The sequence below is a fragment of the Ammodytes marinus genome (genome assembly GCF_949987685.1).
Source record: "Ammodytes marinus genome assembly, chromosome: 6".
NCBI classification, from domain to species: domain Eukaryota; kingdom Metazoa; phylum Chordata; class Actinopteri; order Uranoscopiformes; family Ammodytidae; genus Ammodytes; species Ammodytes marinus.
In genome coordinates, this window is record NC_137235.1 from 15354404 (window position 1) to 15379402 (window position 24999).

A 24999-nucleotide genomic window follows, 5' to 3' on the forward strand; every position below is an offset into this window, starting at 1 on the left:
TTTCACTGTAAATCGTCGCAGCCCAGTGAGGTAGGGGCTTTAAACAAAATACATGTCCCCCTAAGTCTTCCCCTCATATACAGGGCGTTGATGAATATAGCCTACTATGCATGAAGCCTAGATTCAATCTTACAGACTATAAACAAACTCATATGTATTATTATATTACACAGATTCTTCTTTTAGTTTTGTATCAGATATATTAATGTGGACAACACTATATTATTAACCGACGGGACATTAGTCAAACATAGTCTACTTGATTTATTATTGAAAAATTGAGTACGTTTAATACTATAGACTGTATATTAAAGAGTTAAATATATACATTTCAGTGGTCCTGTCTATGTTTAGCGCGAGACTATGCGCGAGCCTCAACAAGAATCTTTGTGAACACGGAACTACGCGGGAGTGAATCCTCTTGCCTGAACTGGAAACTCATGACAACAACTATGGCTGCCTCCTGCTCGTTGGTGTGTTGTGGAGAGGAGAGAGATTCCGACAAAGCTGTTATCGGTGACTATCTCATAATTGTTGGTTATCGAAACCTTTTAGAATAAACTTCTCATTGCATTCGTACCTGTTAACGTATGGCCGTGCTCCTCTAGTTTAAACCCCCATTTGTACTGCACACGTGGGGTGCTAGCAATGGGGCTAGTTGTTTACTTGTGCTTAGTGTGCCTGACTTGAGTATGAGGTTATTCTCGTTTGTATGATCTACATTTCACAGATGCATGAGCAGTGAGGTGAAAAAAGTGATTCATACATTTGTTTTTTTCTTTTTCGTCACTGGTTTCGTGAATTACGCTTAATTTTGGTACTGTATGTCATCCTCAATGTGATTATGATGGCCTGGAGTGAGACATTATTAATGACCAAGTTCTCTCTCTCACAGTTCGCTTTTCAAACGGCACAGTCAAAAATGCTGACCAACTGGATTTCACGATGTACAAAAACGCAGATGAGAAGAATCCCAGGAAAAGGAGCAGGCGGATATTGGTGAGAAATAGATGGATAGCTTTCATCCTCAGTGCTTTGTGATATGATGATGGTGTGGCTTTGCATTCGTGACTGTGTTGCTTGTGTTCCCCTATGTCTAGGTTGCTGAAACTGACAGGCTGTCCTATGCTGGACATAATTTTGGAACTGCGTCCTTGAAATGCAACAACCTTTGCAAGTAGGTTAATGTCACGTCATATTTTGAGAATATTGTGATTGATGTGAAGATGATGACTTAATCTGCTGTTTGGTGTCTGTTTAGATATTATGTAGGAGTGTTAAACAAGCAGACCATGCAAATGGAGGTACACAATGCTCAGCTCTTCAACATGCAACCAGTTATACCAGGTAAAAGGAAATCAATTGTCAAATTTATATTGATTACTGGACTGTGATGTAAAATTGATCCCGATAGGCTGCCCAGAAGGAGTTCACATAGCCCAAGTACCTAACAACCACCCTAGATGAAAAAACGTTGAGAGGAAAATGTGCTGCGTTTTGGCCTTATACATGTATTTACGATATTCCTCAGGCGAGGCAACAGAGACTGCTACTGCCCAGGACACTACTCTGACCTACAGAGACAAGGTACAAGGATTTGTAATTAGACCTCTTCTAAGAATACATTTCCTTATTATTGTCTTGTATTTTCTTACTATTGTCTTAATCTTATGATACATCTTCTCCTCAGGTTGACTCTTTGATTGAGACGTTTGGCACCAACAAACAGAAGAGAGCTCTGAGCTCCCGCAGGATGAATCAGGTGGGCAGTGACACCCTGCAGCAAGCAGTGGCTAAGGCTGCCAGCACTGTGATCGACCAGAAGGGTCTGGAAGGTAAGATATACACAGATATACAAGTCATGGACATAAACTTAAAGAAATCTGTAAGAGGTCCATTAATTAAGAAAGACCTAATGTTATTAGCCCTGCGTTCCAAATAGCATACTGCTTCGTTTTACTATTCTACATACTACAGCTGATCATAAAAAGTACCTCGTATGCAGTAGGCAGGCCATGTTCGCTCTCGAAGGCTGCTTCGATGTGACGTAAGTTCAGCTGCACAGTGGATTGTGGCTCAGAATTGCCAAAAAGCATGCTGATTTCCACAATAAAAGTAACAAGAAGTAGTAGGTCATCCAGGTATTTTTCAGCATGCCTCATTTGACCACATGAATTGGGACATCCTGAATCTTTCTCTACCATAAATAGCAGGGAAGTATGGCCTATGAGCTTTGGAACACATCCTTAGTTATAGCTGGAGTGGAGGATTTGGGGAGAAAATGGCAGTTGGGCTAGAGATTCGAATCCAAATACCTCAACCGCTCCACTTGTTCTCTTTGGTCCCTCCCCTATGGTCCCTCCCTGACACGCTCTACACCAACAAAGTCGTGCCAAAGTGAATGGACAGTCCCAATAGGAACAGAGAATCGGAGCATCGCTCTGATTGGTCAACGTGTACAGCTCACGTTAATTTTGACCAATCAGAAATCACATACCCCAGCTTTAACCCTAAAATATCTTTTGTCATTATCTTTCTCTCGGCCTAGTTGTCTTGTGTAATTTTGTTTTATAATATTTTCTTCATCTTTTTTCTCCTCTCTGATCTCAGCTCTACAACAGGAAGTGGCTGACACAGAGTCCCAGGGAGACCTGTCTGTCCACCTGCCCCCCTGCCACGCAGACGCTGACACAGCTGAGAACGTCTACCTATATGACGATCGTATCCTTTGTGTGTAAGATAAGGGAATGCAAGAACATGTTGAAGCGTTGCATTTGTGTGTAGGGGGGGGGGGGGGGGATTCTGCAGCCAAGATGTTTGTTTGGGTCTCCAATCCTTAATCGATATCCACAGTCCTGAGTCCAGTAGAGTTTGGGGCATTGGAGCAGGCTGGTTCCAAGATGTTAGCGCTCACCCCTGAGGAGCTACAGAAGATGAGAGATGCCGGAGAGTAAGTTGACAAAGAGCTCACACTTACTGAGGCATGTTTATTAAGCTACATGTTTTTTTTGCTGCATTCTAATGACTTTGTATTCATGTCAGGCCCTTGTGTGTCATGAAGCTCCTGGAGAACATGCCAAGTGTAGACGAAGCCAGAGAGAAAAGGGCCCGCTGTGCCTTCTATCTCTCTCTGCTTCTCAAACTATCACGGCAAAAGAGCATCGGCCGCAAGTGTGAGTCATGTTGTTTCACCTTCATCACACCTGTGTTTAAAAGAGGCTCTGGGAGCACAGACTGTGATCTATGTTTGCGTCCACAGTTGGCCAGGAGGAAGGCTGTCCTCGCGTCATTCAAAGCAAGTTGCTCCGAACGTTCACTGTGGAGTCTTTCAACAATGGCAGGTACAATGGTGATTTCTTCACTTTTATCAACTGGCAAAATATCTGCAGCGCATGTTTCTGGGATTTCATCTGGTTGGGTTCAATATGCAACTCCATGGAAATAAATTATCCCTATTCAGACTATCAAGAACAAAGTGACTGGAATTGTGTTGCAGTATTTGGCACCACTTCCACCACCCATATATATATTTATATGTTTACTTTCATTTGTCTACACAGTCTTGCATACAAGGACACGAGAATGTGCATTTTTTAAAAAACTTAACTGTTCCTTTCAGGGTCCAGAACATGGTGCCTTCATCAATGCGTGCCAAATTAGCAGCTTTCTCTCTGGCTCTGCTCCTTCACTTGGGTGGCATGACTGCTGACCTCACATTACTGCACCGTGACCTGGGAATCACTGAGGCCAAGTAAAAAAAAAAAAAGCTTTTCTATATTGAAACTGAATATGTATAGTTTTTTGTTTTTTTTTAATGTGTAACGCAATGTGTTGCAGTGTGTTCACCAAGTGTATTTAACATTAAAGGAAGTATTAAGAACACTCACTTATATTATTTAAATAACACAAGCAGAACATTGTCAAGGTCAATAGTGTCAACTAGTACCTATATTGATTTTTTTAAGTTTCTGTTTACCAAATTTTTAGAGCTGTGAATGGTTTGGTTCTTGTTGTATACAAATTAATATTATCACACCACATCAAACTGTCAATATTCGTTTACAGTAACTGATGTTTTTTGTGTCTTCCTATAGGATGATTGAAATAGCAAGGTCAATGGGACTGACCCTAACTAAACCACCTCGGGGCAAGGCTGCTGCGGACGGACTGCAAGAGCAAAACAGACTAGCTTCTCTCATCCTTCCTCTGGTCAAACATGTACCGTTCATTGAGAGACGGAGACGAAAGAAAATGCACTGAAGATCAAGATGAGAATTGGATAGAGGGGCGAACTGCAAGAATTGTAAATGCCAAAAACAAGAATAGTTTATTAATGGATTTTGTAGACAAATAAAGTGGTGAACTGTTGAGTTAAACATGATATCGTTACTTAAAGCTTACTGTGCAAGAAAGAGGGAAAGAAGGGGTAGAGTAATAAGTTGTAAACAGATTCTAGATGACAGAAAACATCTAGCTTAGACAGTCAAAACGTATAGGCACATTTGTAGACAGCACATATTGCACACTGAACATAATTTTCCTTCTATAACTGGCTAATACCAGGTCAGTCCATGTGGTTGAGTGTCACTATGCAGCATTTTGATCAATCACATTAAAAAAAAAAAAAAAACATCATGGAGGGCATCAAATGAAAACAGACTCACAAGGAAACAGCAACTCTTCGAAAGTTGCAGAATATTAAGTTTGGCTTTTTTGTTTTGTTTTCTTGCATACCGTATACACACTATCACAACTCATTGGTTAGCTACAGTCATTGATTGAATAAAAAGTCAAACAAGGCACAGCTTTACTATTAGCATGGTTGAAGCTGGCATCTCTGAAGCCTTTTGACTACTGCTAGGATTTATAAATGTGCACTTCCTATCCAGTGAGTCTCAACTGAAAAAAACAGCAGTGATGTACAGGAATATGACATTTGCATCTAAAAGAACAATATTAAGTTAAAGCTTCATTATGGAAATGGATGTTTAGGCTGCAGGGCAGTGAAGATGAATGAATGCATTGTTCTGTGCTTCACTTCATTGGTCCACATATGACAAGTGCACTGGGATTGTATCATAAAATAAAAGTCTAATTGAAGATTTACAAAAACATTGTGCCAGCTGAATGCACTGGAAGGTGGATGGCCCCTTTAGTGGTCATATTGCAAGCTGCCTCTTACTTCTTGCACAGTTAGTCCACCTTCAACTGGAGGGCATCATTTTGGAAGGTCAGTGCTCCAATGGCTCAATATACACTAGTTCAAACGAGACCACATGCTGACCTATTGATAAGAGTCGTTTATACAGGTATAACTTCCAAAGTGCTTGCCAGTTTTCAAAGAATAGAGCAGAACATGCTGCCATTATGGCAACCACTTTCTACAGTGGCGCTGATCCTGTTCGTCATGGAAATTCCAAGCCGGGAAGGATATTGGGATGAGGAGAGACCAGAGGTGGAGCTGGCCAGTGGACGAGGTGGTGGGTTTTCCAAAACCCAGGGAGGAGTAGGTGTACAGCTACCAAATGAAAAAAGATAAAAAGAGGAAGTAAGGAACAGTAGTTCAAACTTAAGTCCAGAGCATTGCAGATGCAACATCTACAATAACATTTGTAGATTTTATTGTAGACACGTTAAGGCTGTGGAAAAAGGTTGTGAACACAACTTATAATATATTGTCAGCTTTTAAGTCGATATGGCAAACTTGACAGCATACTTTTGTATTTATAATTCCAGCAGTTACTGAGTTACATTATCATTTGTTTGGAAGAGTGTTTGTGGTCCAGTATTTACAATACTTATAGCTCTGCTAAAGCTATTTTATCTCTCCACCAATCCCTGAATAAACTATCTGTCCGCCTAAAGTGGCTAAATGATTTAGTATGTTCACAGTCGCTTAAGGTGTCTACCACTTGTGCTGTGCAGGTGCTTGATGTGGTAGAAGATGCAATGACGGTGAACCAAAAAAGTCAACTTAAGGGCCGGACAGCTAAAAAATGAGCTGAGACTCATTACAAAGCTCTAAAGCAGAGGCAGCCTGTGGATTCAAGTTATATACAGTCAAGTGCGAAAGTTTGTGAACCCCTTGAACATTTTGGAATTTTATTTATTGTAACCATCATTAATTCATTTTTATCAATACCAGTATTTTTTATATGAAATAACAGATGTTTGTTTATCAATTCAACATTTTTCTTTTCCAGAAATCAATTGTTAAAACAGATAAAACAAATTATTTGACGAATGTTGTATGTGCAAAAGTTTGTGAACCCTGAGCTGCATTGCTTAAATGGAGCAGGTAAACACAATCAGATGGGCCAAATTGAGTCATGAAATGGACCAATGTAGTGAGAGATCTTTAGGGAAGAAATTGGGCGGCACTAGATACAACAGAGATAAAACCAGGTCAGTTTAGGCTCACCAAAGTGAACCCATACAGGTCAGACATGCTAAAAGGGGAAACAATCTCAGAGGATCTCAGGAATAGAGTTGTGATGCTGCACATTTGTCTGGGGACAGCTATAAATTATTTTAAAAAAAGTTTGAGCTCCATCGGTCCACCGTGAGGCAAATCATCTACAAATGAAGAGCTTTAAGAGTGACTGAACATCTGCCTAGAAGTGGACTTCCTTCAAAAATATCCACAAGCGCCACAAGATAAGTGATTTTTCAGTTAAAAGCCAACCCAAACATTACATCTGGTGATTTGCAGACCTCTCTTGCAGCATCTGGGACAGATGTGCATGGTTCCACAATAAGAAGAAAACTCAGTCAACATGGCTTTCATGGGATGGTTGCTGAAGAAGCCTCTGCTCTCAAAAAAGAACAAAACTGCTTGTCACAACTTTGCCAGAGAGCACCTGGAGATACCTGAAGTCTTATTCTGTGGACAGATTAGTCAAAAATTGAACTGTTTGGTCATAACCAAAACCGCCATGTTTGGGCAAAAACGCAATTCTGCCTACCACCTAGAGAACCTTCTCCCAAGTGAATAATGGTGGTTTCAAATTGTCTGCAAATCTCCAGGTGTAATGTTTGGGTTGGCTTTTACCTGAAAAATCACTTTTCTTGTGGCGCTTGAGGATATTTTTGAAGGAAGTCCACTTCTAGGCAGATGTTAAGTCACTCTTAAAGCTCTCCATTTGTAGATGATTTGCCTCACGGTGGACCGATTGAGCTCAATTTTTTTTTTATGAATTTATAACTGTCCCCAGACAAATGTGTAACATCAAAACTCTATTCCTGAGATCCTCTGAGATTTATTTCCCTTTTAGCATGTCTGACCTGTATGGGTTCACTTTGGTGAGCCTAAACTGACCTGGTTTTATCTCTGTTTTATCTAGTGCCACCCAATTTCTTTCCTAAAGATCTCTCATTACATTGGTCTATTTCATCAACCAATTTGGCCAACCTGATTGTGTCAACCTGCTCGATTTAAGCAATGCAGCTCAGGGTTCACAAACTTTTGCACATACAACATTCGTCAAATAATTTGTTTTATCTGTTTTAACAATTGATTTCTGGAAAATAAAAATGTTGAATTGATAAACAAACATCGGTTATTTCATATAAAAAATACTGGTATTGATAAAAATGAATTAATAATGGTTAAAATAAATAAAATTCCAAAAGGCTCAAGGGGTTCACAAACTTTCGCACTTGACTGTAAGTCCCGTCGGTCTATCTTGAATAATCCTTTTCACTTTGTATTCACCATGTCATTTGATCCATTGTTACAGACATATGTATTATTGCTGCTTTAAGTGTGTGGACAGCATAGGGAAAATGAGAGTACAGAAGCCATAGGTAGTTTTCCCTGAACCTGCAGGACTTTCAGTTGGTAGTCTAGCTACCTGTTATTATGCCTTAGAACACTGTTGTTGCGCAACACACAGCTCTCATTGCCTGAATCCATATGCAGCAGTGTTTTCTTGTTTCCAGGGTGTCCCTGGAACAGGAGATTGTCATGAACAACACCTTTCACTGGCCCAATAACAGCAATGCCGCAGCCCTGCGCTGGTTGGACACGGTTGCGCAAAACCTAAAGATAAAAAAGGATCAAATGATTTAAAAAAAAAGGTACAAAAGAGATGCGTTGCTATGTAATTAAGGAACTGCGTACAGTGTTGTAAAAGTATAACTGGGTTCAAACCTCAGTTAATCTCACCTTAATGTCAGCGGTGCCAGAGACTTGGATCCCATACCCACGGTTTCCGACCACATCGTTCTCCACAATCTGCCCGTAACCACCATAACTCACACCATGGCCACTGTTTTTATAGATGCCGTTACCACGAAGCTCCACTCGGCAGTCTTTCTCCACTGTAACCCCACCTCGACCATTTTCAAGAATGCAGTTTGTCACCAGTCGGGTCAGCTGACTGCTCTGCAGCACAGCAATGCCAGTGCCACGGTTACTGTTTACGAGGTTAGCAAACACATTAAGGGGCTCACTGCTCTTCACGTACAGACCAACCGCTGCAGAGAGGGAGAGGGGAAAGGTGGAGGGAACATATAAGAGACGGGATATTGTGGGACTTTGTGCACTTGACACTATGTAATTCTCTGCCAGTCAAGTTACTACCTCCATTGTAGTTCATGCAGTTGCTCTCCACGAGGGCCACGCTAATGGAGCGGCGGGCGGAGTGACGCTCGTCCTCACTGTCCAGATCGCTCTCCCATGCAAACAGTTCCCCTTCTTCATTCAAGTTCTCCTGCCCTTCTCTCCCTTCTCCTTCTACACCCCTCCTTTCTCCGTTGCCTCCTTCTCCACCAATCCCTTCCTGTCCAGGCCAGTTCCCCTCCCGGGCCTCCATGTTCTCTGGGTCCTTCCTGCAGAATACCGCCAGCCCGTACATACAGTTATGACTGATGTAGTTTCCCAGGAGCTGAGGGAGGCTTGACGACATAACCCACACACCACAGCCTTTGTTACCTGAAGAAACAAGACGAAGAACTGTTTGGTCAAGATGATATACTCAAAGATGAGCTGTCGTGTCAAGATAAATGTATGATTCTGCTCATAATTGCATACAGTAGACATGGTTTCCCTCGATAAGCCCGCGGCCTCTCTCCCCCACCACAACGCCGTCTGAGTAGCCATAACAGATGTAGTTGTTCCTTAAAATGGGGTCACCTCCTCTGCGGATGTCCACACCCCCCCACTGGTTCTCTTTGATCACATTCTCTGGAAAATTGAATGTATACGTAGAACAGACAGGGTTCACAACCACAAATGATGCTTTTATTTACCGGTAAGTGGCATCAGTGAGGGTAGTCGGAGAACATGGCTTGCTGATGTGAAATGTGAAAAATAAGGTGGGACAGATCCACTTACATACCTGTTATCATCCCTCTGCCATTCTCATTGATAGCTATTCCTGCTGCCAGGCCCTGGAAGATGTGATTTCCACTAAGAGAGAGGGTGAAAACAGAATATGAGAGGACCATGAGCAAATTTTAAACAGGTTCAGACTTTATGTAGAAGACTATGCAGAAACAGTGCATAGCTATGTGACCTAGCACCACATCCTGCAAAATTAGTGTAAAATGCGAGAACACAATACCATGACTGCTGCTGGTCATAAAGTTGCTTGAGTGAAATGATCAAGGCATACTAAGACCACAGATGTTTACATTTCAAGAAAATAGTTATTTTGCACAACAAATAAACATAAATCATACTTTGGTGCAATATGTGGCTGATTGTCAAGACTTCCATTAATACATTGCTACTAAAAAACAGACCTGAACTGTAGAACATTTTCACCCAACTGTATTAAACAACAACATGGCACATTTTTAAGAGAGTGGTAGTCTGAGTCTGCACCTTTCCCGAGATTGGTGTTGAATAGGATGCCTAAGGCCCTTTCACATAAAACAAGTTGACTTGTCCCACGAGGAAATGCACAGGGTTAAATGTAAAAAATTAATGATGCCATTCAGCTAAAGTCAAATAGCCTATTGTAAGGACGGTTTCAAACACTGAGCGCTTAACAATATACTGTAGCTTTAACTTGATGCGTAAGAAAAACAAATAGATAAGCCTTTAAAATCCCGGGATATTTCATTCTTACTGAAAATAAAAACACTGCGCATGCTTTATGAAAACATTCAATTAAATCCATTCCATGGGAAAAGCAGGTATCACATTCTTGGGCAAGTTGATGTATGTGGAGTCCCACCTACCTGACCACAGGATTCCCACTGAAGAGAATATACACGCCTGCTTCCTTGTTGTTATAGATCTGGTTGCTCCGAATTGAACCTTTTCCATTGCCAAGGACAACAACCCCTGAACGCAATCCACTATGTATTTTGTTGCACTGTGGAATGAAATACAGATTTTGAGAGTAAAGCAGAGTAAAAAATAAGATCAAACAGAGCATTTCCATTTGGAAATGCACCTAATGATGTTTCAAACAGCAATTACCACAATGATGGGGTTAGCCCCTTTTCGGATGTCCAGCCCTGCCTCTCCATTGGAGTGGATGTTGTTGTCTGCGATGAGGCCCTGAGCAGAGAGGCGAAGGAACACACCTGATGCACGGCACTCGCACACTTCGTTTCTCAGCATCACTATCTGAAGGAGGTGACGGACAAAAGAGAGGCAGCTCAAGTAACACTTTGAACAGGTAACCGCTGCTGAATTACTCATGATCTTACCTACTTTGATACTTTACTCAAAAGATATGCTGCCTATAAAAAGGTCACTTAATTTGTGAAGATGCATTCAAGTGAATCTCCATTAGCTGAAGTGATATTATTTACTGTGGAGTTCTGGATGCAGCGGACCGCGTAGTTCAGCCCACGGAAAACATTGCCCTCAAGCCGAGCTTGTCCATAATTAGACAAATGCACGCCACCCTTCCCTTCCCTGAAGAGGCAACGTCTCAGGATACAGCCCAGGGTGGATGCTGCCAACATCTGAGCCACTGGATCCCTGTCTAATTCCTGCTGAAGGGTGAGGGGTTCAGGGGTCACAGATGGGGGGTCCGGGGAGGAGGCCAGTGGCAGACAGCCATCTGGCTGGTGCTTTAGCAAATGGGATAGGCCATGGTGGTCGCACGGGATTTTGTAATCCAACTTAAATGTGTTTTTGGTGTTGTTGCTTCCTCCTCCATCTCTGTTCTCCTCATCTCCCTCGCTGTGCTCGCCATCACACCAACAATCTTCAATCACTGTGCCCTGACCCACTGCTTCTATCATCCCAGTCCTCCTCTGCCAGTCCTCTATGCTCACATGCTCCTTATTCACATTAGCACCTGGAGGTTGATTCCTGCCAATGGAGTCGGCCAGAGGGCTGTTGTTATTCTCACATGATCTGAATGTCCTTGCCTGGGCAGCCAAGTGTTTACAGGCCCAGTTCCTTTCTGAAACTGGAGGACCTTCGACGGTCACAGAGGCTGTGTCACTTCCGGAAAAGTCGCAGCTGTCCAATAAACTGAGGACGACACCCAGCAGGTGGACAGAGCTGCCTTGTGAGAAGGAGCAGAAGCGAGCCTGGCAGGTACCCGGGCCACGGACTTGCAACTGAGCCCCCTCAAAGTTGCAGTTATCTAACTGGACGTGACCCCATGATGTCTAGTGCAAAGCAAGGGGAAAAATGTGACAGGAATTAGACAAAACCAGCAAGAAAAAAACAACTATAATTAGACCTGATTTTGTTCAAATATTGAGGCTAAAGCAGGGTGCAGAGTATGTTATTCTGAACACCTGAAGACATCGCTGTGCGAAGAAACCATCATAACAAGCTGTTGTTTACCTTGTACACCACAGTGGAGAACCAGGGCGGCATGAACACCAGATTACACAGCCTGGCAGTAGGACACTGCTGCTCCATACACACCAGGAGAGCCACCTCACCCAATTGTCCCAGCCCGACCAGCTCTATAGGCACCTTCAGCGCCACTTCAGCCTGCTCCTCATAGACCCCTGGATGGAGAACCAACCGGTCATATGGCCCCGCCACACTTAAGGCTCCGCGTATTGTTTCAAACTCGCATCCAGGCCCCACATGCCAAACTTTGCGATCCTTTCGACGGCGGAAAAACAGGAGGCAGGCAGAGGACTGGAGCTCAGGCCCATTTTGAGTCCAGGTGCGGGTAGCCAAGACGTGCTGCTTCAGGGCCTCCCTCCACGACAGGGGCTCCAGATGCGGTTGACTGGGCCAGTTGGGATGTCGGCACTCGGGGCGGCCTAGGCAGAGTTGCCTCCAGCGGGTGTTATCTAGGGAGAGGATGAGTTCCCTCCAGGCACGGCACACCTGGCAGCAGCGGCCCAAGTCCGGGAGGGGAAGGTAGGCCAGGATAACCCTCCACAGCTCCACAGGGAGGCTGCCCACCTCCATGGCAGCGGAGACACCGGGGAGCACCGTGACGGGAGGGGCACCTGGAAACAGTCAAGTAACACATACGCGCAGTTAAAAGCAACAGGAAATCGTTAGCGCCGACAGTTAGGCTACACAACAGTAACAGGGATACACATGCATACAGCTGAGCTAGTGTTTGGTCAAACACGTTATCAATGCTGCAGTGGCCAGCAGTTACATTAACTAGCAAACCTATGTCTTTTACCAGCAAAAACAAACGCCAACGAACTATCTAGCTGGCATATGATGGAAATTACGCCGTTCATTCTGTAACGTTATTCTATTTTCCAATTTAGGCTACGTAACGTTTGTCAGTATTTCTACGTGAACTAAGCTAGGATAACTTAGCGCTAGTGATGTTAAGACCTTACGTAATTAACGCTACAATAACGCCAAACACAGGGAGCATCGCATCCGTCAAAATAAGCCTTGCCTACCTTTTTTTTCTTTTTCCTTTTTGACTAATTTGCCATAGTTAGCTATCCAGCGTACTGTGACAGCGACTTTTTAATCACAGATCAGTAAATCACGAAGCATGATGACTGTAGATGTGCCATCCAAATTGATTTCAATTGCTTCCATACGGCAAGAGACTAATAATGGGTCCACGGCATGCAGATACCCCGAAACAAACACAGAGCTGGTCCTTCTTCCGCTTCCCAAAAGTGGGCGTTCACCTTAGGGAGACAAATGGCTGTGGTAACCCATGTGGTAACCTTGTATTTAACCACTTAAATCCAGTCTAACACGTATGTAGTTTAACCTAAAGAAAAAGGGTGGCGCTCTAGTCCAACAATCCAACCCCATCTCGCCTCTTGCATCTCTGTCTCCAGCTCAGACCCAATTACCCTGGTACAATATAGCACAGACCTTCTTTCACAGCATCACGGCAATATTTTGGTCTACATTTTCTTATAATCTTAATGTCTTATTATACCCTGAACTTGTTGAAGAATATTGTGCCCAAGCTTACTCCAAGTGTCAAATAATGATTTGCCCACAGTTGGAACAACTATACAATGTGTGTCTGAGTCTTTGCAATATAGCCTACTTTACTGCATATTAATATATTATAAGTTATTATTTACCATTATACTATTAAAGGTAAAAGGTTTAAGAGATATGGGCACAATTTGCATAACTTTTAGTTGCACAATTTTTAAACCAAGATTTTTTTCTCTTGCATAGTCTACTATGTGCACTTAATTTTTAAGGGGAACATTTTTTTAAACAAAACATTTCAAGATTTACAAAATGATATTTTTGGCTTGTTATGTTAGTTGGCTCTGTACATTTTTTCCAACAGGTCATCAACACCTACAGTTTGAAACTGCAAAATGTTTATCTATGTAGACAATTATTTGAGAAATGTGAATGTTCACTGTAAAAGAGGTGGCTGTCACAGCCCTGCTATGCCCAACAAGAAACATGTGCAGAACTCAACTATGAAGTTAGTTTTTCACATGCAGCTGTTTTCCAAATGGCTTGCATGGTTAACTGTTACTTTATTCTGATTAGTCCTTAAAATGTCAATAGGTAAAGTTGTAGGCTACTTCACCTGCGCCTTGAACACAATATGACCATGATATCGCCTACTTGATAAGGTGATTAAGTCACCGGATATCCACTGTGTCTTGGGCAATCTGGCGGGGAAAGAAGGGATCGGCTGGTATTAAATACTGCTGTTGAGGAAGTGGTGAACTGGGATGATTGGTGATATTGGAGAAAGGAGTGGCCAGAGATTTTCTACCAGGCAAGCAAAATAAGTAGACCTGGGAAAGAAAACTGGCGGATGTTGTGACATTCTGTACTTCCCCCGGGAGCTTTGACTCCTGGCTTTCAAAACTTTAAAAAAAAAATATATTTTCTTATCACCAACAAAAATGTTAAGGTTCTCTTAAATTTCTCCTTAATCCAGCTTCCATTCTTTAATACGATACCATGACAACTTCTCTATACATTTGTGTTCTTAACAATTGTTTAGATGTAGGGAAATTAGAGGCCGTACTAATAAAACAATGTTTGACCTCTGAGTGAGAATAAGATGGAGTCCAATCTAAAAAGGTCAGGTCTAATGTTATCTGCAATATCAAACTAAACATAGTGTTTTTGGGTTCCCTTTAAAGCCACATTTTCATCAATATGGGTTATGATTTTTTTATGTTCTGTATTCAGCATTTACTTTTAATGTGATTTTTTTATTGACAGTTTTTTTTGGTCTAAACCACAAATAAGGGAAATAATAATAATAAAAAATGATGGACTCACTATACCCAATGTTGCTTTACCCTCCCTGCAGAGTACTCACTAATGAGCTACTACAATGAAATGATGAAAATAATCTCAAAAGAGAAGAAGAGACACATATTGGTTGCTGTTAAATCACATCACATTTATTCACATTATGTGTCTTTAGATAGAACATGTGTCTGTATGTTTTTAAAGGCATGCAGGAAAGCTTTGATTTTTATTGTACATATAACTTTTTTCTAGTTAAATGATTTACATTTATGCAGCTGCACAATTAGAATTCATCAACTTTAATTATTTGCAATTGCTTTCTATGAAGTGAGATGATATATGATGTTTAACATATAGTTCAGAGTATCAGAGTAATCCTTCCCAGCAAGCAAAAAACTCTTTGTGCTCGATCAATAAAATCCATTCTTCCACTTTGAACTCGTGGTGATGAAAATGTGTCTATAAATCCTCTGTCTTTCCATCTGAGCCAAATCTGTGAAGGTTTGTTTTCCAAGGAGTCTGCCTATGACGAGAAAAAAAGAAAACAGATTCAGATTTTTGTTCCTGAAAACAAACTCTCACAAAATACATTAAACATGCACTTACTTAGCAGCTATCTTCTTAAGCACTTTTTTGACCCAAGGAGCATCAGGGTCCAGACAAATCCTTCCTCCGCCACTTTTAAGAGTGGCACTGCAGAATCAAAAGCATCTTATCAGACACAGCACTATTTCCTGTATACTTTTATAGCAGACCCATTAAATATGCCCTTCCCTTGGCGTGTTTGGAGTGTTTTCTAAGTACAAGTACAAACAGGAGTAACTGTTGAACTTTGGAACTAAGGTTTACATAATCTCAGTGTTGCTGCAGTCGGAGTTGGCAGGGTACACATCCACCTTTCCTATGTAACGTCCAAATGGCCTTCTCTCCATGCTGATGCACCGACATTGTCGAAACTGTCCTGGATCCTGAGGACTGGTCCCTGATTTTTAGGAAAGATCAGTGTATCTTCTATGAATAGGAATGTCGGGACATAAACAAAGGATCCTGCACACTGATTACTGTATGCAGATCAGAAACATGCAAACATCACAACATGTGTGGATGCTTGCAACAGAGAGAGTACAACTTAGTAAAAGTATATTTCAAACAAATGATTATTATCATATTTTAGATTTTTCTGTTGACATATTTGACAGCAATGACAGATTAAACTCACCCTCAGCGATAGTCAAGAGTACCAGGAGTGCCACAGTGGTGATGGTAGACATAACTGGTCTGAAGCTCATTTCTAAGAATAGTTTTAGTCAGTAAATAGTAAAGTAGTCAGATATTTGTATGAAGCACAGCCCTCACCTCAGCAGTTGTGAACCCTCTTCTCCTTTCATTGGAATTTTCTTGTTCATGAGAATTGATTTTCTCAGATTTTTTCCAATCTTCTTAGAATAAAATACCTATTAATTGTTTTTGGAATAAGGTGGTTGGTCAATTGCTTCTCTTGTAAACCAACAGGAAACAGTTGTCATTAAATTGTAATTATTTAGATGCAAGAGAGCTATACTTTCTAATCAACTCTTTAAAAAACTAGAATATTTTCATTACAAATCATTTTCCTATGAAAATTACCTCTGGGTGGCTGCAGCAGAGGTCACTTAGCAGGAATATATCTGTAATAAACAAAGTATACCTCAGCCCATGGGACTGGTCCCGTTAGGAAAATTGGGCAAGAGCTGTCCATGCTGTCCTCTAAAATAGTTATTTTGTCGAGAAAATAACTCTGGTCTGGAGCTAATTTTTAAGACTAGTTTTAGTCAGTGATTTGCGGATATTTGTATAAAGCACAGCTCTGAGCAGATTTGAACAGTGATGCCAAGTCTTCTTTCATCACTGTTCTTCTTGTTAACCTGCTTCTCTTTCTTTTATTTGTTTGTTTGTTTGGGAACTGATTAGATTTGTTCCAATCTTGGAATAAAATACTTATTAATTGTTTTTGGAATAAAGTGGTTGGTCAATTGCTTCTCTCGTAAACCCATAGGAAATTCTAATTATATAGATGCAAGCTATACTTTCTAATCAACCCTTAAAAAACTAGAATATTTTCATTCCCAATCATTTTCCTATGAAAATGACCTTTTTGTCATTAAGAGCATTTTCAATAAGTTATGAAAATTTAAGAAAAATCCAGACTGGTCTCTTATTTTTTTTTTCCGGATCTGTATATGTAAACAACATAGTACCTCAGCCCACGGGACTGGTCTCGTTAGAAAAACTAGGCAAAAGCTGTCCATGCTGTCCTGTAAAATAGTTGTTATCATTATTACAATTCAAATGTTTCTAAGTTTGTGCTGTGTATTTATATGTTCTGAACAGGCAAAAATATGGTTAAAAGCCTCGGCATGAAACATTTGTCGTATAGGGGTAGGTTAAGACAAGCCAGCAAACATGTTACGGCATGACACTATACGTCAGCAGGAACGCTCTTATACTCATGTGGAATGTAAACTCTTCCAGGGTCAGCCCACCCCTGGATAGATACCCCAACACTAAGGTTTGTGTGAGGGTGAAAAAGCAGTCAATCTTCTACCCCCCTACAGTTATTTGTTAATCCAAAAAACTCCGACATTTCTTGGAAAATCCCAAGATGCTGGCTTGCCCTAGAGTTTTATTTGTTAAATATTGTCAATATTTACAACAATCCAGCCATATTCCAGCTAAAACTTATGTTTGATATTACAAAGGAAGATTATACTCAAGTGACATAAAAAGCACACAGAGAAAAAGAAAAGAACAAAAGACTGGAGCATGACAAGTTTGTGATTCATTCCAGATTTTCCCAGCTCCCGTTTCCGTCCTCAGTTACTCAGTCTTTTGTGTTTGGTATCAGTGTGTAGTGTTTTGTGTGCATGAACCTACTGTATGGTTGGTTTGTAAAACACACTATCATAAGAAACTAAAGCCTTATGTGCCTAAACACTATTTTATAATGCCAGAAGAAAGTATATGGTAGAGCAGCCAGATGCAATTCAGTAGCTTCAGGCGCTAAAGGAAAAGTTGGGGGATCCCCAAGGTATTAAAGATTCATCATTTGGAGACCTGTCATATTAAAGTACAACATTGAATGGCAATGCATCCAGAAAGCTTTTGTTGTTTCAGGCCAGAATGTATGTACCAAACTACCACTACCGTCGCTTTATTTTAATCTTTCTTAGTTTTAAAGTAATGTAATGATAAAATGATAAACAATTATCAAGTTGCACGAGCAAGAGTTTGAGTGGTGTTTAATTCCGCAAAGAAGAGAGTATGATCTGAGGTCAAGGGGAAGTTTTGGAATATCCAAACACCAATGAATCTTGCTGTCAAAGAAGAATTAATCATGATACTTCCTCTATGATCCCACAAAGCCACAGAGCCTGTTTCCTCAATTGTGTGTGTGTGTGTGTGTGAAATTGATCTGGCACCACAAAATAAACGTTGGGGGAAAATCGACTGATATAAATATGGTCATATGTTTCCAAACTTATGTTAGTCACATGTTGCGTGTCATTCCATTTTCACAGATGTCCCTACACACATTGGCGTTAACCACAACAGTGAAAACATACAAAAAACTTTCCACTGAAGTTCCTCACTTGTTTTATTGGACCAAACGACATCTGGTCATAACTTTAGAGATACATTCCTGTTCCCAATAACTAAAACTAAACAATTTGTTTTTCTAAATTTAGAAAAATATACAATTTAATCTACTGTCCAACAGCTGTCAATCATCACATATTTTGTAAGCATGGGATCAATCTGTCGAAATGAATGATGATGAGCCTCGTTTAGAAGAAGTGACTCCATACTTCTTTCTGCTTTCTGAGAGTGGCGTGATGACTAAATGCAGATGTGTTTGAGCTTGTTGAAGTTACGTCAGTCCCATAATCCTACTTGGCACATCCACTGCTGTTGATTTCATGAATGTTAAATGTCAATCCATGACAATTTGTTACGTGTCATAATTGCCCAGCAATGTACTTTTAATCTAGGAATGCAAAAATGTTGTTATATAAAACCTACACACACACACACACACACACACACACACACACACACACACACACACACACACACACACACACACACACACACACACACACACACACACACACACACACACACACACACACACACACACACACACACCATGTTACTCACTTTCTAAAAAGCAAAACATTATTCCTGTATAGCATTTTAATACACACAAGGCATGCTGTGCATTTACCATATACTCATGAATTACCTTAATGAACCTCATCAAAGAGCTGATTGGCCATTATGGAACTTTAACATCAATGAGCATAGCAGTGCATGCAGGGGCGTTGCACCTAATTCTGGGCCCCTATACAGGAAGTCCTGATTGGCCCTCTGAGAGGCGGACGTACAATACAAACATGTGTAAAAGCTATGTTTGTCTATAGTCTAAAACGTATGAGTGACTGGTCCCTCTCTGAGCCAGATAACAATACAATGTTTCTATTGATGAATGACCAAATCATTACGCGTACTTGAACACAACCCCTGGTCTAATGACTCTTAATAACCATGCACACGCACAGTGTTTCTCACAGGAATTTGGGAGACTGTGGTTGCGTTCCGAATCGCATACTTTCTACTATATAGTATGTAGAAAAAAGATTTAGGATGTCCCGATTCTTGTGGCCAGATTTAGGATGGTTAGAAGTACCCGGATGTCCTACTTCATGCGGCCAAGATTGTTAGTGTTGAAAAATGCATCCTATTTGGGCGATTCCGGCCCACAATCCAGTGTGCACGTGAAGTGACGTCACATCGCCGAAGCCTCCATATGAAAACAAACGGGGATGCGACGGATATAAAAGCAATAGGCAAGATCAAGGCGCAATGTTATGATGAAATAAGAGAGTAAAGTATGTCCCAATAGTATGCCTACTGCATCCTAACTAGATTCTTTTTATCGACGGATGTAGTATGTAGAATAGAAAAAAGAAAGAGTATGCGATTCGGAACGCAACCTGTGTCGTGGACCCTGGACCTTCTAGGGGAGTCCGGGGGAATGCTCCCCCGGAAGATTTTTAAAAAGATGTTAAAGTAAAATTCATCAATCTGGTGCACTTTGAGAAGAAAACTAAGGCTAAATCAACTGTTTCCTATGTAAGCTATTTAGTACTATTTTCTGGAATAATTTATAGACACAGAATGACCAAAAAGCAGAAAGAAGAAATGTACATGTTTAAAAAATCCAGCCAGCTTCGGGAAATTTTTCCCTTCGTTTGTATTCTTTAATGGCCCAATATAGTCCCCTGATCTTCGTAGCCCCGAACAATGTTATTTTAAAAATAACAAAAATGTACTGACAAATGAAAGGCCCCTGATATCTGTTTTTTTTTTTTAATAAAATTTTTCTGGGCTTTCAAAGATCAGGGGCCTATTTTGAGCCAGTAAAAAAAAAAAAATAAGTTTTTATTTATTTTGGGTGCAGCCACCGTCTGCCTTGGGCCCCCCAAGCCTATCCGCAGTCCGACGGCCCTGGACGTAACTGACCATCGTCAGATGCTCATAATTACCGAGTAGAAGTTGAATGCGTCATAATACAATCCAATGCAGCCTCTGAATGGGCGCATAGGCTACTGGAGACAGTAATATGTGTAAAACACATAGTCACTGTCTGTAGTAGTAACGTTCAGTTATAGTTACTGTAGGAACCGTTGCTCTACAATTAGCTGGCGACTTTTTTTTTTTTTTTTTTTTTTTTTTTTTTAATGAACTGGCGACTTGATCAGTGTAGCGCGGCCAGATGACAGCTAACGTAGGATTCAGCCTGCGCCCCGTCAAAGGTAATGTTGGTTGCGTTCCGAATCGCATACTTTCTACTATATAGTAGCCTATGTAGAAAAAAGATTTAGGATGTCCCGATTCTTGTGGCCAGATTTAGGATGGTTAGAATACCCGGATGGTCTACTTCATGCGGCCAAGATTGTTAGTGTTGAAAAGTGCATCCTATTTGGGCGATTCTGACCCACAATCCAGTGCGCACGTGAAGTGACGTAACATCGACGAGTTATGAAAACAAACGGGGATGCGACGGATATAAAAGCAAGAGGCAAGATCAAGGCGCAATGTTATGATGAAATAAGAGAGAAAAGTATGTCCCAATAGTATGTCTACTGCATCCTAACTAGATTATTTTTATCGTCGGATGTAGTATGTAGAATAGAAAAAAGAAAGAGTATGCGATTCGGAACGCAACCGTTATGAATGAACAAGTATGCCTAGTAGGCTAATTGTTTTAGCCTCCCTCTGTAGTTTTATTCTCACCTTTCTTAGAAAAAAAGTCTTTGATGTCCTGGGCCCCTGCTCTGCTGCTCATACTCCTGGCCTCCTTCTCAACTCTTTTCTGGTGCGAGGTTTTTTGGGGTCATCCTCGCCTGCTGGAGTTCGCTCGCGCTCACTTAATTCCAATGAGGAAGAACGAACAGCGGGGTGGAACAAACCATTTTTTAAGAAGGGACCAAGGGGGTTATTGAAATGATTAAAATTAGAATATTGTATGACTTGTGGCTTTGTTTTAATTCGGACTCCTTCGCATGATTATATATTAGTTCACTGTATGCATAATCATTTTTTCATACATTCTATGGGGGCTGTGTGTGGGCCCTAGCTGGCTGTGGGCCCTTATAATCGTCATAACCTATACTACGGCCCTGAGTGCATGCAGGCTCATGTCTTGTTGTGTTTTAGCTGTTCAGCCATTAAACACAATATGGCATAGCTGTCTAAGTGAGAGAGACATGCTGACACAAAGTCCACCAATGGACTTACTTGGTACAATAAATATAAATAAATAAATCCCTTTTCTGAATGACAAACATTTTTGAATGACAAAATCTGAAGGGTACATTAATCAGCAACTTATTCACAGATTGCATCTACCTCTTCATTTTATTGCATGCAATCTGTGAATCAGCCGGGATTTCTGCAACGATTAATCTGTGAACTCTGTGTGAGCAATGGTGCCATATACTGTTTTCACTTGTGTTTAATATCTAAAGCATTCCTGTCACATCAACCGAATGATAACATCTTTTTGAGTCACTGTAATCTCCAAATGATAACTCTGCATCAGTGATAAAAGTTGACCCGTAAACCCTTTGAGCTGTCAGTCAAATACCTCATGCTTCCGTGTAAATTCCCGCTTGGCTGCAGACAGTCCCATCTTGCGCAACCTGCCTGGGACACGGAAATGAGTCATTTCCAGGAGACGGCTATAAGAAGGAGAGACTCTCAACATCAGCGCTAGATTCAAACAGCAGAGCGAGAAGACAGCTGAACTGAGAAAAGGAAAAGCTGAGAAGAGAGTGAGCTTTGCAAAAGAAGAAGGAAAAGAAGAATAAGAAACAACTACTTTACTTTGAGACAGCAATTCCGGCTTCATCCGACCACTTTCCAAGAGACCTTCTAATCCTTCAGTGATAATTGTTGCAGAATTTGTAAAAGGCAAAAATGATGAGCAACAAAGTCACCGTCGCCTCTATTGTGGTGCTCCTGGCCTTCTTGGCTGTCAGTGAAGGTGAGGTTATTTTGTTATTCACTCATTGAATGTAACAGTATTGAACTCCATGCCTTCACACGTCTCTCTCTCTCTCTCTCTCTCTCTCTCTCTCTCTCTGTTGAGTTTTGCATTTAAACTGTCCTCCACTGTGCACATTCTGCCGTGCATCAAGAATGATCAACGCACACTGTCGCACTGCATGAACCTATATTTCTCCTATCTCCTATAACAGGGATGAGTCTGAGAAGCATGGGAGCAGAGCTGCACTGTCACTGCATCCAAACTGAGAGCAAACCCATCGGCCGTCACATTGAAAAAGTGGAGCTGATTCCTGCCAACTCCCACTGCGAAGAAACCGAGATCATGTAAGTCCTGCATTTCAAAGCCTTTAGCACATCTAGTGTTGATGTTGATACATTGAGATTCTGTCATTGTCACTTGTTGACATCATGACATCTTCGCCAGAGTCTACTTCTTCTTACCGTGTCTCTATTTCTCGCATTGTGTTGCAGTGCCACTCTGAAAAGGACAGGTGAAGAGGTTTGCCTGGATCCTGAGGCTCCCTGGGTGAAGAGAGTGATTAACAAGATTCTGTCCAAGTAAGTACAGGTCAATCACACAGTAAACGGGCACTCAAACACAAGCAATGATGTAGGTGGATAATGTAACAGAAAAGATACACAGAATGCTTATTCTATTCTGTTTTGTTTCCCCTCCCTGCAGCAGAAGACGCTGAATGGACCGACAAACAAGGACACACCACGAGCCTGAGCTCTTCACAAACAATTGAAAAGTACCAAAAAAGTATTTGTTTGTTGTTTGCTAAAACAAGATTGCCATCCCACTCATCTCATTTAAATCCCGGACCGCTTAATGTTTTGATGAACTGTTAAAATGATAACAGAATTGAGGGTATGTTTGTATCAAACATGTTATTTATTATCAAGTTTGTGCCATTGTATGTCACCTGTGAGTGTTGCTGCTTTCTATAAAGTATATTTATTGATATATTTATAAAATGCTTATTATATGAATTTTGTTGTTCATGGTGAAATTGATTAATAAAAAAACTTAAAGGATATCGAAAATGTAGTTTCTCTGTCCCCCCCCCCCCCCTCTCAATTATTAATTTACCCTTCATGCTGCATGTCCCTCGCAGGAATGTAATACGATTTACAACAGCAATCAATCATTTTAACTTGTAGGAAAAATTAAAAAAATTAAAAATCTCTAAGGGTGTATTCACACATGGAAAGTCCGTTAGTTCACTTGCTTTGGTCCAGACCAAATAGAATTTGGATTTTTTTGTTTGGTGTGGTCCACTTTCATATTGCTATTGATACATATTGATACACAGCTGATTAAGCTGTGTATCAGCTGGGTGTCAGTTCGGCGCAGTTCAGCACCAAACTGACACGGGGACAGTATTGACGGTCCCGTTGGGAAGAACAATAAAAACACACACTTCATGCAAAGCGCAGCGTGAACCTGTTGGCACTGTAGGCTACGGGAGACGCTCCTCTCCATCTGATCGCTGATCCGCACGCATCATTATCAAATGTAATATTTTCGCTCGGGGCTCCCGGTCAAACCACAACTAATCTTCCTAACAATGGCGACAACAACACTTTCCCATAATGTGAAGCTGATGGCGATTTATTAAAAAAGAAAAGAAAGAAAAGGCGCAGTGCTTCCTGCAATTGGGTCGGATCGAGTCCGGCCAAATTCACACCACAAACGAACTGCAGCAGAGTGCGTTTTGAAGCGAATCGAGACTACCTCTTCAGCTGGGTCTCGGAGCGTTTGTTTGGTCCGCCCCCGAGTGCGATTGCTGTATTCACACCTGTCTGAAAGATGCGCACCGAAGGTGGAAGTGCACCTGAGTTTGTTTCAACCGAACTAAACACAGCATGTGTGAATACACCCTAAGGGTGTATTCACACTGGGAAAGTCCGCTAGTTCACTTGCTTTGGTCCAGACCAAATAGAGTTTAGATTTTTTTTGTTTGGTGTGGTCCACTTTCATATTGCCCCTTTTGCAAGTGAACCAGCATCACGAAGCAAAACCACACGTGATCTGAGGTCATTCATTCATTGGACAGACATTCTGGGGTGGAGAGAAGCAGGAAAAACGAAGTAAAAACTGCGAAATATATAACTGATACGATATGGGGTTAAAAATAATAAATACATAAATAAATAAATAAATAAATAAATAAATAGGCCAACATCTAGCCTATAAATAAAATAAAAAAAACATAAAATTAGTGTTGTTTCATATGGTTATAATATGTAGGCCTGTGTCAATGTGTGGCTTGTAGCCTACGATGTGAAACATAATATTTACTGTATTTTTGCAGCTGGACGTGCGGCTCGCGAGGAATAGGCTCAAGCTGACACACAGCTGATTTAGCCGTGTTTCAGCTGGGTGTGAGTTCGGCGCGGCTCAGCTCCAAACTGACACAGGGATGGTATTGACGGTCCCGTAACATGGGATGCAAAGTAAAAACACGCACTTCATACAAAGCGCAGCGTGAACCTGTTGTCACTGTGCAGGAGACGCTCCCCTCTCCTTCATCTGATCGCTGAACACATCAGCATGTTTACGCGTCCTGTCTATCAAATGTAATATATTCGCTCGGGGCTCCCGGTCAAACCACAACTAATCTTCCTAACAATGGCGACAACAACACTTTCCTATAATGTGAAGCTGACAGCGATTTATTAAAAAAGAAAAGGCACAGTGCTTCCTGCAATTGGGTCGGATCGAGTCCGGCCAAATTCACACCACAAACGAACTGCATTAGAGTGCGTTTTGA

At 41.2% G+C, this 24999-nt stretch overlaps 3 protein-coding genes across 3 annotated transcripts; 2 read left to right on the forward strand and 1 right to left on the reverse strand.

Annotated features, from left to right (window-relative positions):
* Positions 1-436: 436 nt before the first annotated feature.
* Positions 437-4281, forward strand: polr1e (RNA polymerase I subunit E). The gene is made up of 12 exons (XM_080029078.1): positions 437-516; positions 896-999; positions 1101-1177; positions 1262-1347; positions 1532-1587; positions 1691-1835; positions 2611-2721; positions 2854-2950; positions 3043-3173; positions 3260-3341; positions 3620-3751; positions 4095-4281. Exons 1-12 carry the CDS (start codon positions 441-443, stop codon positions 4258-4260), a joined length of 1263 nt encoding a protein of 420 aa, XP_079885204.1. The 5' UTR covers positions 437-440; the 3' UTR covers positions 4261-4281.
* A 1047-nt stretch (positions 4282-5328) lies between these two features.
* Positions 5329-13008, reverse strand: fbxo10 (F-box protein 10). Its single transcript, XM_080030008.1, has 11 exons — positions 12808-13008; positions 11765-12390; positions 10771-11583; positions 10433-10582; positions 10189-10325; positions 9342-9412; positions 9035-9187; positions 8585-8935; positions 8168-8478; positions 7854-8041; positions 5329-5518 (listed from the first exon to the last, which is right to left on the reverse strand). Exons 2-11 carry the CDS (start codon positions 12347-12349, stop codon positions 5338-5340), a joined length of 2940 nt encoding a protein of 979 aa, XP_079886134.1. The 5' UTR covers positions 12350-12390; positions 12808-13008; the 3' UTR covers positions 5329-5337.
* Positions 13009-21943: 8935 nt separating this feature from the next.
* cxcl8a (chemokine (C-X-C motif) ligand 8a) lies at positions 21944-23252 on the forward strand. Its single transcript, XM_080028972.1, has 4 exons — positions 21944-22199; positions 22414-22546; positions 22694-22780; positions 22905-23252. The coding sequence occupies exons 1-4, from the start codon at positions 22133-22135 to the stop codon at positions 22915-22917; spliced, it is 300 nt and encodes a 99-aa protein (XP_079885098.1). The 5' UTR covers positions 21944-22132; the 3' UTR covers positions 22918-23252.
* The last annotated feature ends 1747 nt before the right edge of the window (positions 23253-24999 follow it).

Bases quoted from the DNA above. Each gene is read 5' to 3' on its own strand.
- cxcl8a (XM_080028972.1), top strand. From the start codon at position 22,133: ATGATGAGCAACAAAGTCACCGTCGCCTCTATTGTGGTGCTCCTGGCC. The intron at 22,200-22,413 runs GTGAGGTTATTT...CTCCTATAACAG, and splicing joins CTTCTTGGCTGTCAGTGAAG to GGATGAGTCTGAGAAGCATG. The intron at 22,547-22,693 runs GTAAGTCCTGCA...ATTGTGTTGCAG, and splicing joins TGCGAAGAAACCGAGATCAT to TGCCACTCTGAAAAGGACAG.
- polr1e (XM_080029078.1), top strand. From the start codon at position 441: ATGACAACAACTATGGCTGCCTCCTGCTCGTTGGTGTGTTGTGGAGAG. The intron at 517-895 runs GTGACTATCTCA...TCTCTCTCACAG, and splicing joins TTCCGACAAAGCTGTTATCG to TTCGCTTTTCAAACGGCACA. The intron at 2,951-3,042 runs GTAAGTTGACAA...TATTCATGTCAG, and splicing joins AAGATGAGAGATGCCGGAGA to GCCCTTGTGTGTCATGAAGC.
- fbxo10 (XM_080030008.1), bottom strand. From the start codon at position 12,349: ATGGAGGTGGGCAGCCTCCCTGTGGAGCTGTGGAGGGTTATCCTGGCC. The intron at 8,479-8,584 runs GTAGTAACTTGA...CCCTCTCTGCAG, and splicing joins CTGCATGAACTACAATGGAG to CGGTTGGTCTGTACGTGAAG. The intron at 8,042-8,167 runs GTGAGATTAACT...TTTTATCTTTAG, and splicing joins CTGGCACCGCTGACATTAAG to GTTTTGCGCAACCGTGTCCA.